The sequence below is a fragment of the Anopheles darlingi genome, chromosome 3, assembly GCF_943734745.1.
Source record: "Anopheles darlingi chromosome 3, idAnoDarlMG_H_01, whole genome shotgun sequence".
Classification (NCBI taxonomy): domain Eukaryota; kingdom Metazoa; phylum Arthropoda; class Insecta; order Diptera; family Culicidae; genus Anopheles; species Anopheles darlingi.
This window is the reverse complement of record NC_064875.1, coordinates 14,107,394-14,123,966: the sequence shown is the minus strand read 5'-3', so window position 1 is coordinate 14,123,966 and position 16,573 is coordinate 14,107,394. Positions and strand designations below refer to the sequence as shown.

The 16,573-nt window shown below is 48.7% G+C and overlaps 1 protein-coding gene across 1 annotated transcript; it reads left to right on the top strand.

Moving 5' to 3' along the window:
- The first annotated feature begins 772 nt into the window (after positions 1-772).
- Positions 773-16,542, top strand: LOC125953278 (uncharacterized). The gene is made up of 4 exons (XM_049682735.1): positions 773-2,928; positions 5,933-6,666; positions 9,119-11,276; positions 12,042-16,542. Exons 1-4 carry the CDS (start codon positions 1,026-1,028, stop codon positions 15,026-15,028), a joined length of 7,782 nt encoding a protein of 2,593 aa, XP_049538692.1. The 5' UTR covers positions 773-1,025; the 3' UTR covers positions 15,029-16,542.
- The last annotated feature ends 31 nt before the right edge of the window (positions 16,543-16,573 follow it).

Here is a 16,573-nt window from a genome sequence, read left to right as displayed (position 1 = left end):
GCTCGCCTACTGCAACGGGGATGCTGCCGCTGGGAAGTCGATGATGCTGCTGGCCACACCGCTGCCCTGTTCCGTTGCGATCATGGCCGTTCCCAGGTGCACTTTTCGAACGATGCACACCTCGTCTCGCGGTTCTGTTTTTCTTTTTTGCCACACCAAAAGAGTCGCCGCCGCCGCTCGCTTGCACTTTTCCTCGGATTTTCGCTCTTCGAAATGCTTGCGCCTCGGCAGCAAACAGCTGCTCGATTTTAAGTCACGCCATTAAATTGTCGAGCAGCTTTTCATGTTTTTTTGAAACATTTCTGTATCAAAATGATCGAAAAGATCGCCAGCCTGAGGTGTTTAATTGGCACGGAAAATATCGAAAAAAAGTGTTCAGGAATCACTGAAGATGCAAATTTTCCAGCCACAACCTCAAGCGTGCTTCAGAATCAACTCAGCTTTAGCGCGACGGCGAGCGATTTTTGGCATACGGGTGCCTATGCAGCAAATTTAGCTACAGTGATGGAAGATGAAATATCGGCGCATAATATTGATAAATTCGCATATTTCCTGATTTTCTTGTGCTCCACCGACTACGATTGGGGGTTTGTTTGTAAAAACCCTCATGAGGGGAATGTGTGGAACAATAATTTATGTTTTTTTGATGATTTTGTGCAGTTTGTGATTTCGATATTTTGCCGCCAACGATGCACTCAGTGTGCGCTTAGAAGAAAAGTGTTGAAATAAAGCGACTTTTCCCATTTTTCCTTATTCGCAAACAACGAACGAGGACGACGAGCAACGAAACCCAAGCAACGACGAGTTCCGTATTCGCCAACTTCATGGCCACCTTTGATTTGTTCTTACATTAAGTGAAGTTTTTTATTTTGGTTTTTTATCACTGCTAGTGGTGTAGCCTAACTGCTGGTGGCTTTTTCTGGTTTGCCGAAGACGAGCAAAAGTGGTTCCCGAAGACCCGGAGCGCTCGCGCGCGCTTTTCCGTTTCCGTGCGCCATCGTTATTGTGCTAGTGTGAGCAGCGGGATGGCGGAAGTGATTGGAGAATCGTCGCCCACAGCACAACCATCGCCAGCAGCCCCCGCGGAACAACCTGCAGAGGAAACCATCGCAGAGCGGCCGCTGTTGGCGAAGGCAGCCATGAAATCTTGCTGCCGAATATGTTTGGCGAGCGGTTCCGCGGGAACGATGGTGTCCATCCATCGGCCAGTGCCGGAGTACGCCGAGAAGACGCTGCTACATATGCTACTGACCCTGTGTTTGCCCCTTAACCAGCGCGGTTCATTGAACGGGCTGCCGGAGCAAATCTGTCGGAACTGCCACTGGAAGCTGCTATCGGCGTACGATCTGTACGAGACGTCTCTGGCCAGTGATGCACAGCTGCGGGGAGGTGGTCCACAAGGCGCGAACGATTTGTTTAAAAACGCTGCTACCCATATGCGGCCACGGATTGTTACGGTGGCCAATGTGAAGCAGGAGGGTCGAAGCACGGATGGAACGGACGAGGAGCAGCTATACCATCACCAGCAGTCCGTGATGGTGGAATTGCACGAACCGATGGTCGATACGAGTGACACGGTCGGATTGCTGAGCGGTACGCTCGACAGTCTGGGTAATCTGCTCGAAGAGACCAAGGAAAGCGTTCCCGATCCGATGGAATCGTTCATGGAAGAGCACTACGAGTTCGACGAGTCTGCCGGAACGCATTTCTGCGGCCTATGCAAGGCAACCTTCCTGTACAAAAGCCAGTGCCGGATGCACATCGCCACTAAACACAATCCGGCCAAACCTTTCAAGTGTGACGTATGCTTTTGTACGCTGACCAGTCTGCATCGGCTGACACGCCACAAGGCACTGGCGCACGATGTTGGCCAGGTGAAGCAGGAGGATGCTATCGAGGAACATGACAACGATACCGGCGAAAAGACGTTCGCATGTCCGATTTGTGGCAAGAAATTCAGCACCGCGGTTCGCTTCAAGCGCCATAAGAGTGTTCACGCCGTGCACAATCGTCCGTTCAAGTGCGAGACCTGTCTGTACCGGTTCGCCAGCAAATCCCAGCTCACCCAGCACGCCAAGGTGCACCGGGAACAGGCGCTGGATGGCGATGGTACGATGTTCGGGTGCGATCAGTGCGAAGAGCAGTTTCCGGGCAAAAGGGCTCTGACCGTACACCAGCGACGGGTGCATGGCAAGGATGGGTCGCGTGGAGACGAGGAGGGGCGCGAGCGGACCGATTACGCCTGCATCATCTGCAAGAGCTCGTTCGCGCGCGAAAGTGTCCTCAACACGCACATGAAGATGCACGAACTGTTGGCGGCCGAGAAGGAGAAAGAGAAGCGTCTCGATCTGGAGCGCATGGTAAAGCAAGAGCTGCAACACCAGATGGCAATGAACAATGTGGGGCCTCCGTTGCCTCCGCTGTCACCGGAGCTACTAGAACCCTCTAGCTCCGTGCTGGAACCGTTCGCGCTCGGGTTGGTCCCGGTTGTCAAGGATGCACCGACCGGGGATGCGGGGCCACAGCAAACAGCAAATACCGTGCCGGGAACGGCGGTGGCGGCGCCAGCAGCATTATCGGCCACATCTTCGGCCTCCAACAATGTTCACAACAACAGCTTCAACAGTAGTTTCCGAAAAACGGCCATGCGACTGTCGATTAGTTCTAGCTCTACGCCCGTGGAAAAGAAGAAACCACCGGTGACGACGGACATCGTATACGTGTGCAGCATGTGCGAGCAGGAGTTTGAGGAGCGCGAGCAGCTCAAGAAGCACCAGAAGAGACAACACCGAAAGCTCAAAGTGGACATCGTGTCAACGGAAACGACTTCCAATGGGGGTGACCACCCACCCGCTGCTCAACGCAGGAAGCTGCTGAACGGTGATTACATCAAGCCAGACGATGAAGAGGACGATAGCTTCACAGGATGTAAGTGATGCCGCTAGTAGTTTTATTTCGTAGCAAAATTAAGTAGGCCTTGGCGCTAGCAGTATTCTTGTAAAATCATCTCGTTGCACTCTTTTACCATATGTCCATCGCTCTCATTCACTCTCTCTCCGTTACCCGATGTGAGGGACTTGTCATTCCCATTCGCAACTGCTGTATGACCGACAGTTTTGAAGCATTATTTTATACCATATCTCTCATAATTGATTGTGGCGCTCTCTTAGAATTCACCCTACACACACCGAAGCACCGCTGGTAGCTGGCTTCGAGTGGCGTATATTGAAAAACTGACGAGCAGTCAGTTTTACTGTTTTTCTACTATTGAAACGTGGACCATCATCATCCAGCACCTAGCAAAGCGCTTTTTTTAGATCCATTCTTCAACTAACCATTCACTAACATTAATACGTATTCTCCCTTTTGCAATCGAAAACGTCGATGGGTGGTGTAGAACAGGTCACCTTTGGAATTGCTTGTTATCTGATATTTTGCTCCCATGTGTGTTTGCTGCTGTTGCTGTCGCCGCTGCTATGTATTTGTTCTTGGTGTTTTCTTGCTTCACCTTGGGCGGCTTTGTTTTTCTCAACTTTTTTTCCTTCAATCGCGCCACTGTGCGTTAATTTGTTGCATTATTTAACATCTTTTTCCATTGAAAATAGCGTTCCTACAGTAGCAAACAGATGCTTCAATCGTATCATCTGGAAAACAAAAATCTTATATTTAGTTAAACAGCGAAATTCATGATGAATGGTGTAGCAGCGAAAGGTGGCGCTACCACGTCACTATATTATGTTTTCTATTTTATCATTTGTTCGGTCGTATTATCGCTTCCACTGCAAAGCAGTAGACCGATACCATAGTTGTGGCTGATATCAAACGGGGAAATATCTCGCATCGTCTAGCGCAGCAACCTAGTTTCCCAGAGCAGTTAACTTCGATTTGCTATCTAATATGGGTGCTACACGGCGGATCTTGCTTGAGCTGCGTGTGGCGGGCGTGGGGGCATCACTTTGGCCTTATCTTTTTTTTTCCTCCCGTCTTTAAATAATGGCGCACGGGGTTTGTACCCCGGGTACAGACAACCCTTAGGTCGTTTCTGGCTGTTGCCTGTGATCGGTGTGTATGTGCACACCCTGAACAACGGTTATGTGCGCACCGTACACACTACTCAGCGTTGACCATGTTTCACTCTCTCGTTCTCGTTCTCTCTGTGTTTGAATTGTAGCAACTCTCGTGCGGTCTTTTTTGCCTCGAATCGGAGTTTTGTAACCACTTTCTTTCGTAATCTTCCTGCTTTCTTCTTCTTCGCCTTCGTTTTTAGAACGTTCTTTCTCTCTTCTCTCACTACCCAGTTCTTATCTTGCTTTTGTGCGAAGAAGCAAAGAACGAATATCCTCTCTTCAGTGTGCTCTGTTGGACCTTTATGTTTCATGTGTTTGCATTCACCATTAAGCCCTTTTCATCTTGTCTTCTATGTTATATCACTCTCTTGTTACACCTCCTCTTATTCCCATTCTAATAGATAGCTTCCGGCTGGGTTATTTGCTTTTAATTCATTTAGATCGATAATTTTGGACCACTCTAGTTGGTCGGGAGGGACCCTGTGACGATAAACTGAATTGTCGATGATGTTTTTCGTCATTTAATTGCCATCATCGTCGTTCGTCAGCAGGAAAACCCCGCGGGGGAAATCGTAGCGCGTTTGTTTTATATGCCATCGCGTCGCGTTTCACTGAAGAGAGGCATAGATTTTAGGATCTATCTTTTGTATTTCTTTTTCAAATTTTCATTTTTACAAACAGCAGCGGCCCCTAATAGCATGCCGTTCAACTTTAACTTGCTTACTTCGGCCGGTGGTTGGTGCTGTTTCGATTTTCTTACTTTTCAAGCGCAAACTCTCGCCGCAGGGCTTGCCAGTTGTTTATTCTTGTATTGATTTTTTTCTCTCTCATTTTACTCTCGTGTAGCGAATCGTTGTTGACTGAGGCCAGGCAATGACCAGGTCGTTTCTAGCCAATCTTTTTGCATAAGATTGTATGTAATGGATGGTGCAGTGTGGAAAGTTGTTACAACATGGTAAATGAATGCGCCACGTAAATTTCATTTCCACATACGGCTTGTCCGTCGCTGTCTATAAAAAAAAATACTTTTATATGCTTTGTTACGATTAATTGAATAACGCCTCTGCTGTTTGCCTTCTCTTTGATGAGGTTTTTGACTCGCAAACGAACACTAGAAGGAACTTTAATCAATTCAGCAGTTTAATTTAAGAATAACTTTTAGCTCTTATACAGTATGTGTGTGAGTTCCTTTCGCCCCGGGATTAGTTTACTTTACAGTTTGCACCCATTTCAATGTACACCTAAAATAACATTTCGTGTTTCTTGTTTTCTGTAGCGTAGTGGGTTCCACCACTTTTCAAGCAGGTTTCTATCATGCATTTCTTTTATTTATTCCGTAAATGTTCTGGCACCCAAGCTTCGGCTTTTTATTTATTCTTTTACGTGGAACGCTCTCTTTTCGTTCCACGTTAAATAGGAAAACGCTTCTATCATGACCGTGGCGTTTTTAGCTTCGTATTCTGGTACTTTGTTTTTGCTCAAATAGAACCAGACCTTCGCTGCTTCTTTCCGATTCAGACTTTTTACACTTATTGCTTATCGTTGCCATTCAGACACTACGGTTTGATATCTGGCCTTCGACTTCCTCAGACAACTGTATCGGCATCGCTAGCAACGATAGCCGACCGCCGATTAATAGTGGAAAAACGTTGGAATGAAAAGTCATGGAAATGTTATGTGATCTAGCTTCATATGTATTAGTGTTGGTTGGTTGCAATCAGGTTTGCTGCATCGATTACGTGAACTGCTGACAGACTCTTATCATGCTAGAAAATAACATCGTATGCTGTTCATGTTAATGAAGCAATCGCTGGATAGGATTCAATATCTAATCTTTATCACAAATGTCCTTCTTATCGTTTCAGTTCCCCAAGAGCTCGAGGAAATGGACGACGATTCACTGACTGATCGGAAGGGTTCCGCCGCGGATTCTCCATTCGTTTGCGATCTCTGCAATAAATCGTTCACCCACAACTGTTACTTGACGATGCATAAGCGTAAACACCACGACCCAGCGAAGCAGTATGGCTGCAAGGTGTGCCATTACCGGTTCGGGTACCGTGGAACTTTGATGCGCCATCAGCTGATACACTCGTCCCAAAGCGTGTTGCCCGGGGCACACGGTTCGATTATTTTCAAATGTCGCATCTGTTCGGCCAAGTTCCTCGAGCTGATGCACTTGAATAGTCACCTGAAAAGCCATCGGCAACCGGAAGAACCACCGGTACCCGAAACGGGTGGTCAGGTGCAGCTCATTCGATGCAGCGAGTGCACCCAGGTGTTCATCGATCGAGCGCAATTCGAGGAGCACAAGATGAAGGAGCATCAGTCGGGCCAGTCGTTTAGCAGCAACAGCAGATCCGCTGAACCGCCGCAGTCACATCGGCTATTGCTGAACGATAAAAGCAGCTTCCGTCCAGCAGCAGCAACATCCGGCCAATCAACGCGACCGTACGACGAGCCACGAATGCTCACATTTCCGTCAACCTCTTCTCCATTTGCAAGCAGTAGAAACGACAGTAAGCTACATTACGAGCCGACCGGGGAGGATGAAGATGATGAGTTCCTAAATGGCCTTTCCATCATCAAGATGGAACCGGCCGCAGAATAGAGAGCTGTCTATTTTAAATTTTCGCAACGGTTCTATCTGATCAATCATACGTTTTATTCTAAATTGGTGTACAGAAATGGAATGTTGAATGGGCTATGGGATAACATGTAAAGTTGAAATGAATGCCGAAGAAATGATCCTTGATCCTAGAATACTAGCATCTTTGCGAGGTGCCAGTGCAAATCCATTAAGGTTGTCCAAAGAGTACTTAATGTGTAATAAGGCTATTTGTAACTGATGAAAAACCACTAGCAAGTACAGTTTTTAATTTGATGAATAAATTGCATTAACGATTTCATGTTCAATATGTTGAACACAATTTTATCTACATTGAAAATGTTCGTGTTTTGCACCCAAGCGTAATGTAGGTATGCGATGTGGCTGTTTGATGTTTAAGAGGCCACTAAGCGGTCAGGCCAGACGCATATATCTCGAGGGTCATCCAGATAAAGTGTGATCGCTTCTTCCGCTGGGCTCCAAAAAAAACCGTGGAAAAAACGGCCAAATCAAACAAAGCAATCGCTTAGCTTCGAGCATTAAGCCTGTAGAGGGCGCCAGTGTCGCTGTTTGCCTCTCGCTCTCACACGAGAGAAAGAGCGAGAAACAGTACTTCGAGCAGTGGAGTTTGTGGGCCCGAGGAGAGGAGTGTACCGCTGCAATAGCTTAAACCTTCGAGCACTTTGACTCCATCTCGCTCTCGCACAAAAGAAAGAGCGAGAGAGAAAGAAGGACTTAACTTCTGAATACGCCCGTCTAAACGCAAGCAAACCTGTTGCTTTTCGTCGATTTTCGAGGCACAAACAACGATTTGCACACACACACACAAATGGTCTGACGCCGCAGCGGAGGGGTGCGCGTCGTGTGCTGCTGAGTGCGATTATTCTCGTTTCATTTTTTTCGGTTCTACCTAGTTTAGTTTCACGCATTTCCGTTTCGATTGATTCGCCCAGAACTACTTAGTTAGCTTTTTGCATCACATTCCAGTAACGAGCGGGTATCGGGTTGTGTGTTTTGAGTTTTAGAAGCGCTTGACAAACCACCGACGAATCTACGTGGACGCTCTCTTTGGCTAGGCGAAAGGTTGCTGTGGCCGCCGTCGCCGTCGTTGCCGCCGCCGTCGCCGCCCTATGCTGCCTTTCGAAGCACCATGAACTTGAGTGCGTAGTGTATTGACCACATTCCGACCGCTTTTACGCTCTGTTTGCACTAGTGACGATCAAGCGGCGTGCCGTCGAGTGAAAAGAATTGTGATCGCTTCTCGCAACATGCAAATCATTCCGGGCTGTTTTCGGTGAAAATTCCTGGAACCTCAAAACCCGCAAAACGTAAAACGCGCTGACTCGCAACAAGAAAGGTTCGTGAACCCACACAGACCGCGCGCGCTTGTGTGTGTGTGTATGTGTGTTGTGTGACTCTCTGCGAGGGACGAGAGGCTACAAAAGTGGCACGAAAAGCTGGGGAGAAAGAAGAGAAAGAAAAGATGGAGAAACCGCGGTTGATGGCGGCTGCTGCATGGATTCGTGGTAGCGTGCAAGAAGCTAACTAACAAGGCCAACGACGTCGTGGTCGTTGCCGTCGCCGTCGCCGTCGCTAGAGCGCGTCGCTTAGTGCGGCGGAGTATACGCCTGCTTTGGTGCGGTAGGGCAGGAAGGAGCGCCCAGCATAAGCGCATAGGGAGGGCTGCGCGAAAAGAGGAACACGACAAACATCAACACGAGCGCCGAGCAGCGGAAAAGGAACGCAAGCAGGAAGAACCAAAGCAGTGGGAAAGAGAACTGAATAAAGAAAGCAGCTGGTGGTGTGTGCTGTGCGTGGTGGTGGCTGTGTTACGAGAGTGTGTGGCTGCATCAGCATCATCAGCACCGCCGGGAGGGTGCAAAAGCCCGAAACGCTGTCGCCGCCATCGTGGTTGAGCAATAAAATAAAATATATTTAAAAAAAAAAGCCCCGACGAAGAGCGGTTCGACGGATATCGCCGAAGTGCACGGTTTTACGAGTTCCTGGAAGAAGCAGTTCCATTCCGCGAAAACAAAGCCACTTTCTTCTGTCGCCAGTGCATTGTGGATTTGAGTTTTGCAACAGAATCAGAAAAAAACGGGTGGCTTGCGTCTTTTTGTCTACTTACGCACCTAACGGTGGGTGGAACGATTAAGGTGTGTGTGCAAAGAAGGAGCAACAGTGAGAAAAGCTCCAGGAGAGGGAGGTAAACAAACAAATAACCGCTCAAGACACGGGTCGATTCGCGCACGACGCCACTGCATTATGTGCGTTCGTCGGTGATCATCTCATCACGATCCCTGTCCCATCGACGCTGATAAACGTACCGGTTACCGGTGACTAATGCATTTATAGTGTGGAACACGAGAGAGAACTGGAGAGAGAGAGAGCGCGTTGATATACAAACAATCCAAACATCGAGTAGCCCATACGTAATCATTAGCCGGGATTCCTTGTGGCCGTCATGGCGACGCTGAATTGGCGAACGCCACAAGCACCGGCAGCAGTGGCGGCTGCTGCGGCTGCCGCAGCTTCAAAGAAACCACGCGGACGCCCCGGCATTCGCACCAAAATGGCTTACGATTACTACAACAACGGGGTAGCGGCAACAGCCGCGGCCGCAGCGGCTGCTTCTGCCATGGTAAACGTACAAGCCGGACCACAAGCCCATATCCCATCGTACATGCTGGCGAAAAATCGCATGTTCGATGCGCATGCCGCGGCAACCGTCGTGTTGCCGCCAGACTATGGGCAGAAGCTGTCGGCGGCATCATCCGCTCCGTTACAAGCGCCTCCACCACCGGCAGTGGCCCCAGCAATTCCTGATGCAAAGCACACTACTCCACAACAGGATGAAGGTGAAGACAACGATGATTTTTTGAGCGAAATCACCATTCAATTCGACGATGATGAGGTACAAACGCTGTACGTTGGACCGGTGGAGATTGTGGAAAACTCTGCAAATGGAGGGCAACGTAAAGCTGAAGACGCTATTACGGCGGGAAAATCCGGAGCACCGCTACTACCCGCCGATAGCACTAGCCCGGCCCAACGACACCGGGACCGATTCGCGGAGGAGAGAGCAATAGTGACACTTGAAACAGTCGGCGAAAAGGCAACGAGCCAACCACTGCCGATGTTTCTGAAGCAACAGAAACAACAAAAGCAACATCAGCAACACCAGCAACATCAACAACATCAGCAACAGCAGCAACATCAGCAACATCAGCAACATCGTCAACAGCAGCAACAGCAACAACAGCAGCAACATCAGCAACAGCAACAACAGCAGCAACATCAGCAACATCAGCAACATCAACAACAGCAGCAGGAGGTGCAACAAAATCAACGGCAAAAACGACAGCAACGGCAGCAACGGGTACAACAACAAATGGAGAAGCAGTTGCGAACTCAACTCGAACAACAAATGCAAAAGCAACAGCAACAACAACATCTACAGCAACAGCACCACCAGCAACAGGCATTGCTTAAGCAGCAAACTATTCTGCAGCAAATGCAGCTCTTGCACGATTCTCAGCAGCGCCAGCAGCAAGCCAAGCAGCAGCTTTCTCTGATCGAGCAGCACATTAAGATGAGCGTCCATCAACAGATCCATGCCCAGCAGCAGCAATTTCATAAACAACAGCAGCAATTGCAACAGCAACAGCTAGAGCAATTTCAAAAACAACAGCAGCAGCAGCAGCAGCAGCAACAACAACTTCAACAACAACTACAAATACAGCTAAGGCAGCAACAGGAGTTTCAACGTCATCGCAGCAAGGCTAAACAGCAGCAGCCGCAACCGCTCGTACAGTTACCGATTCAGCAGCCACTTCCGCCGTCAAAACCACAATATAGAGCACAAGCTGGCATGAAACAAACGGCATCTTCCAATGTTACTGTGATTGCCGCCGCTCATGCTCCAATACCGGCGAAAACCATTGCCAATCACAATCCACCGGAGATGATAGTACCCAGTGTCGTCAATGGTAACGGTGGTGGCCTGCTACAACCGTCACCACGAAGTATTGCATCGCCACAACATCCGGCTTTGGACAGAGAGTTGGTCATTATTAAACAAGAACCCGTGACGGAGCCTGTGACATGCGAAGCCAGTGAGTCCGTCGTTACACAGGGCGAAACGACATTCCAGCAGCCAGCTAACGGACCGTCGTCGGAAACAACGCTCCCGGAAACAAAACCAGTACTCACACCGCAGCAACAACTAGCGCAGAAGGCTCAAAATGGTGTCGTTTCGTCCGATACTGATCGTGATAATCATGGTCCAGCAACACCGATATCCATCATCTCCACCACTACCTTTACCACCATTCACACCGACAAACGATCGGCGGAGCTGTTAAGCAACATCAGCGCGACGACGCTGCATGACGCTAGCGCCGGTAGCAACAGTATTGTCCGGGAAGCTGTTCCCAACAACGATGTCAACGGAACTGCTGGTACCGCGTGCCCAGTCGTGGACCGAATGGTTGTCACCGGCGTGGAAGATGGTAAACCTTTAGCTACCGTCACCAGCAAAGAGGATATCTCCAGTCTCGTCGATGCAGCAACAACTGGCACCATGCCAGCAGTAGTAGCGGGTAGGTTATTGCTTTTTTATGCTTATTGTTAATGTTGCGATACATTTGGTTTCATGCGCGATTGCTCAACATATTCAGAGTTGCTCGAAGAGTATCTCTACACGCTGACGCTGACGCTGGTGTGTCCTTTAGGCATTCCAAGCTCACAAGCACTGGTGTCGGTCGCGAGGGATTAAAATCTCGCAATACAGGAGACACACGACTCGATGGCCGAGCCGGCAGTGCTGTCAGAGGGGAAAGGAATGTCCGCCTGTGCCTGCCTGCAGGCAGAGTGAGATAGCGCAAGAGTGGGAGAAACAAAATGGAGCTGCATGGTGTTTCATGCGAACGTTCAGCCCAACGGCACCGTCGTCGTCATTGTAGCCAGTCACGCATGGATTTTTGAAGGTGTGTGCGTGTTGGGATGTGCGTAACATACATCCACACACACGATTGCACCACACAATCCACATTGGTTGCTTTGTCCAAGCAACAACGAATCGAATCATTTGTCGTCGACGTCGTATGTCATTCGATTTGCACTGGTGAGCAACCATGCTGCTCCATTTTATTGCGACTTATGAGCGAGCGCATTTCACTGTTCTTCCTGTTCGATTTTTTTTTTCTTGTTTCTTTTGTGCTTATACATTTTTTATATCATTAAATATTACTGCTATGCGTATGTTACAATGAGACAGAAAAAAAATATTTTCATGTTAATCCCAAAAGAGATCCAAAAATCTTCTGGTTTTCAATTAACTTTTTTTTTTACTTCTGCGTCCTCAGCTACACCATCCCCAGTCGTGAAGCGAGGCCGTGGCCGTCCACCTAAGGTTAAGAAAGTGCAAACACCACAAATTGCGACTACGGCACCCCAGGTGATCTCCATTACTCCACAAGCAACGACGATCAGCAGCAGTTCTTTTAAGGAATCAAATTCTCAGAATGAGCCCACAACTGAGACTGACCATACCGTTGCAGTGTGTAGTGACCATCCTCCGTCCGCGGACAGTGCAACCGGCAACGTTGAAAAGCAGTGCAATGGAACTGCAAAGAAGCAGAAAATTGGACGTGGGTTACGTGGTCGCGGCAAAGAAGAAGAAAATGATGAGTTGCGACCGGAAAAGACATTTATCTCGATGGTCGCACTTTGCCCACAGAAGGACCGTAAACGAGCGCGCACCAAGCCTCCTCCCGACGATACCGCAACCGTTTGCGAGCTACCGCCGACCTCGCCTGTTATCGATTGTGTTATGCCCGAACTAGCCGTTGAGGTGAACAAAAAGACTGAAAGCGACGAACCTACTACGATGATCTCGGACACTATTAGTAGTGGCGCTAGTGCTACTTCCGAACCCCTCCCTACCACATTGACGCAACCGCCGTGTCCGACAGAGAAAGAATGCGTTCAAGGAGAAATATTACAACCAGAGATTAGCCAGAAGAATTTGCCGAAATCACCAACCGCACGAGCCCCTGACGATGACGTACAGCATTACGCAACGACGGTCGTCCTGTCGACCGAACCATTTTCTTCCGGGTGTGACAGTGGCATTGAATCGGCTGGTGATACGATCACGAGTAACCGTACATCCTCTGGCAAGGAGAAGGTCGCACGTATCGGCGTCATCATGGAAGCATCTGAGACAGGCACTGAACAGCAGCAGCAGCAGCAGCAGGTGGTGCAGCAAGCCGAACAGCTGGAAGCAGTAGTCGAAAGCACTGAGCATGACATCGAAGGAAACACTGGCGTATCAGGACTAGCAGGCGTGGTAACTAAAGTCGAGGAAGACAGTGGACTCGAGAGAAGTCCATCGTTGGAAACAACGGAACCGAATGACGCAACGGATCTGCAAGCCGCTGAAACCAATGAAGGAGTTTATCGGTGTAGCCACTGTGAAATGGCATTTAAAACGGAACCCTGGTACAAGAAGCATCTTTTGAATGTGCACAGCCTTGGAGAAAATGAAATTGTGCAGGAAAATGGCCACGCTGCGGACCTGCTTGCAAGTGAAGTTGCGAATGGACAGCAAGAAGTAACCACAATAGCTGCCATCGCATCGATTGACAGTGTAGTGCTTGACGTAGTGCCGCCGACCCACATTAATGACTGTATGTTGCCAGTTAACGGTGCAACGGATGCCGGATGCCATGTGGGACGAGTTCTTCGAAGTGAAACCGAGGAAAAGAACGACTTCCGAGCGGCGGTGTCATATGGAACGCGTAAGCGCAAACATACTGTATCGGGTGGTGAACCTGTCAAGCCAAATGTCGTGCCAACCGAGGATGTAATCCCCATAGCAACACTGGAAGAGGATACACCTTCAATCCCGCCTCCGAACGATCCGATCAAAACGAAACTATCGAAAATAAAGGAAGAATTTCGAGCGTCCGGCACACGCAATCGTAACAGCGTTGGGTCTGCTGCTGCCAAGATTGAAGCGCAAGAACCCATTCCGAACGATGATCCAGGGGCGGAAGACAGCATAATCAGCCCGAACGATAACGCTCTGCCAGTGGCAAAATCTTCGTCGAAAACGGCCACCAAACAATCGAAGGCACGCAAGGCATCACGCAAGAAACAAGTTGCTGCTGCTTCTCCTCCAGCTGCTCCCTCTGCTACGCCTGCGTCTATAGAGCCACTGACTGATCCCAAGGAAGAGAGCGACGATCCGAACCACCTGTCAGCGTTCGAGCTTTCCAAGTTAACCGTGGTGGAGGCGGAAGGTGGCTGTTACTACAAATGTACTATCTGCGGTGGACAGTTCAGCGATAAACCGGCGATCAAGGCGCACTTGTCGACCGTGCATGCGGCCATCAAAAAACGATCCTGCCAGTTCTGTGGCCGCTCGTTCGTGCAAACGGGCGATTTGACGCGTCACGTACGCATCCATACCGGTTTCCGTCCCTTCAAGTGTCCGTTCGTCGAATGCAGTTACGCGTTTATTTCGTCCGGCGATCTACACAAGCATGTGCGGCGTCACAATACCGACGAGCCGGTACCAAAACCCCACGTGTGCGAATACTGTGGCAAGGAATTCGAGCGATCGTATGATCTTCGACGCCACAAGACGATGCACCTGAAGCAGGAGCCCGGTTTCAAGGGTATCTCGTGTGAGGTGTGCGGCAAAGTGTTCGCCCGTAAAGATCAGTACCGAGCGCATACCTATCGTCACATCGGTTACCGGCCCTACACGTGCGATGTATGTGGCAAGACTTTCACAGATCCGAGCAACTTCTCCAAGCATGCTCGATTGCACGAGATGGATGGTGTGGAGGTGGTGTGTTACTTCTGTTCACGCAAGTTTAAGAATAAGAGCGCCATCTCGAAGCACATCTTTCACTGCCAGCAGCGCATGATGGGGAAGAAGGGTGGTGGTAACCGCAGTGTGGCCGTGGCGCCTTCCTTCATCAAGGAGCTGAAGAAGGAAGCCAAGTGCGATCCGGATGACGGCGATGAGGATTACCATGCTGCTGGGTATGGTGGTCGAGGTCGTACGAATGTGGCTAAATCGCGGCCCCAACGCTCACAGCGAACACGGAAGCGACCGCTACGGATCCAGGAAGAAGACAGCAATACAGATGAGGACGAAGAAGAGGAGGATGACGATGAAGATGATGCATCGACTAGTGCCGGCAGCAGCTACCACACCTCTACCGGTTCCGGTGCCAGCGATCGTGATTCTCCGAAGGAGCCAACGAAGACGAAGCGTGGACGACGCAGTGTGCGTGGTGGAGCATCAGCCAGTGCAGCCGATAGCTGCTCATCATAACGCACGCTACAATGGTCGTATTTTAACTGCTGCTTTCTTGATGGATATTCCCTGGTGTTTTTGCGCCAATCGAAGTTCGTAGTGTGCGGTAAGGAGCGCTATTTTCCAATAAGCAATAATAATGGCCCACCCCGTATTCCGGTAACTTAATAATTGAAGGAAGTAGGTCCCGCGGGGATCGGATACTTAAGCAAAAGCAGGCCTCGGGACGCAACGAGAATGTCGAGTAAAAAGTTAACTCAGAGAATATCAGATACAGTGTAGATTTTTTGGTTCTGAAGCAACCGCGAGCCCTTTACATTAGCTAGGGGTGCTTATCTTCTCCTATATTCTGCAACACTCGACATTCGCCTACCGGTGAATAACTTTACCAATATTGTATTCAGTTACTATCTGATGGGCGTTTGGCATCATCAATATTGTCGTTAGCTTGGGCAAGACAACGCTACTGCTTCCTTTCTTAAATTATTTAATCGTAGCAAGTGGTGAGCGGATGAGAGCCTACTTTGACCGACTTGAGCCACTTTTGGTATTAATGTTTATAGCACTAAGTGATCGTAATCCGTAAATATCATTCAATTTGTATCAGTTTATCATTAGTTCATGGACCCATATTACAGGAGAGAAGTGGCGTTTCAGACTATTTTTTACGCTATACTTTTGCGCTTAAAAGGGCATACTGGTGGCCTCGTTGTATGCACTTCTATTCCGTTTGCAAATCCCTACTTATATATAATCCAACGACCGTTGGCTCTCCTGTCTCAGCCTATGCAGTAGGTTTAGTCTAGCTTATGTTCTCTTCAAATCATTTCCAGTATGAATTCTTGCCGGGGGGCGGGCGGCTTTCGAAAGGAACGAAACTTATGAGAATGTTGAGTGATGGATGGAGGATGTAGTAGTGATGAGTAGAATGAAGACTTGCGCTCTCTCCACAGGTTATGCTGCTAGGGATTCTAAACACACACATGAAAACATTCCTTTTTAATTATTTTTAGCAAAGTAATATACTCATCGAAATGTGCTCATTCTCCTTAAAGAAGACAACGTGAGTGAGGAAAGACCGCGCGGGTATGAACGCGAGGTTTTCTATTTTTTCATAATTCCATCTCCAAGAATAAAACGGAAAAAGACACACATTAAAACATACACCAGATATTAATATACAACGTTTTATACATCTAGCGACGTAAGAGCTATTATAGACCGATAAGTGATCACAATACAATAGCCGTGGACTGATAGAATGAAATGGAACGGGGAAGGGGCATTGGAAACAAACATGGTTGAACCAGGTGTATTTTTCGACGGTTTTCGCCGACCATACTATACACACCATATCATATTATGGTGCTGCGTGCAACCGGACGACCGGACGACGCTTGTAGGCCCAGCCCATTTTTCTATTTTACATTTTTCCATAATGAAGAAACGATGAATACCTGTATATTTACGAATAAAGAGAAATCGAAATATTTAAGCAACGATCTTTCGTAAAAGCACCGGCGTATCTAGCGTTTTGATTTGGGATTAGGCCCTGGGTGATAT

Excerpts from the sequence above, each read along its gene's own strand:
- LOC125953278 (XM_049682735.1), top strand. The coding sequence starts at position 1,026 with ATGGCGGAAGTGATTGGAGAATCGTCGCCCACAGCACAACCATCGCCA. Across the intron at positions 2,929-5,932 it reads GGACGATAGCTTCACAGGAT|TTCCCCAAGAGCTCGAGGAA; the intron begins GTAAGTGATGCC and ends TTATCGTTTCAG. Across the intron at positions 11,277-12,041 it reads CATGCCAGCAGTAGTAGCGG|CTACACCATCCCCAGTCGTG; the intron begins GTAGGTTATTGC and ends CTGCGTCCTCAG.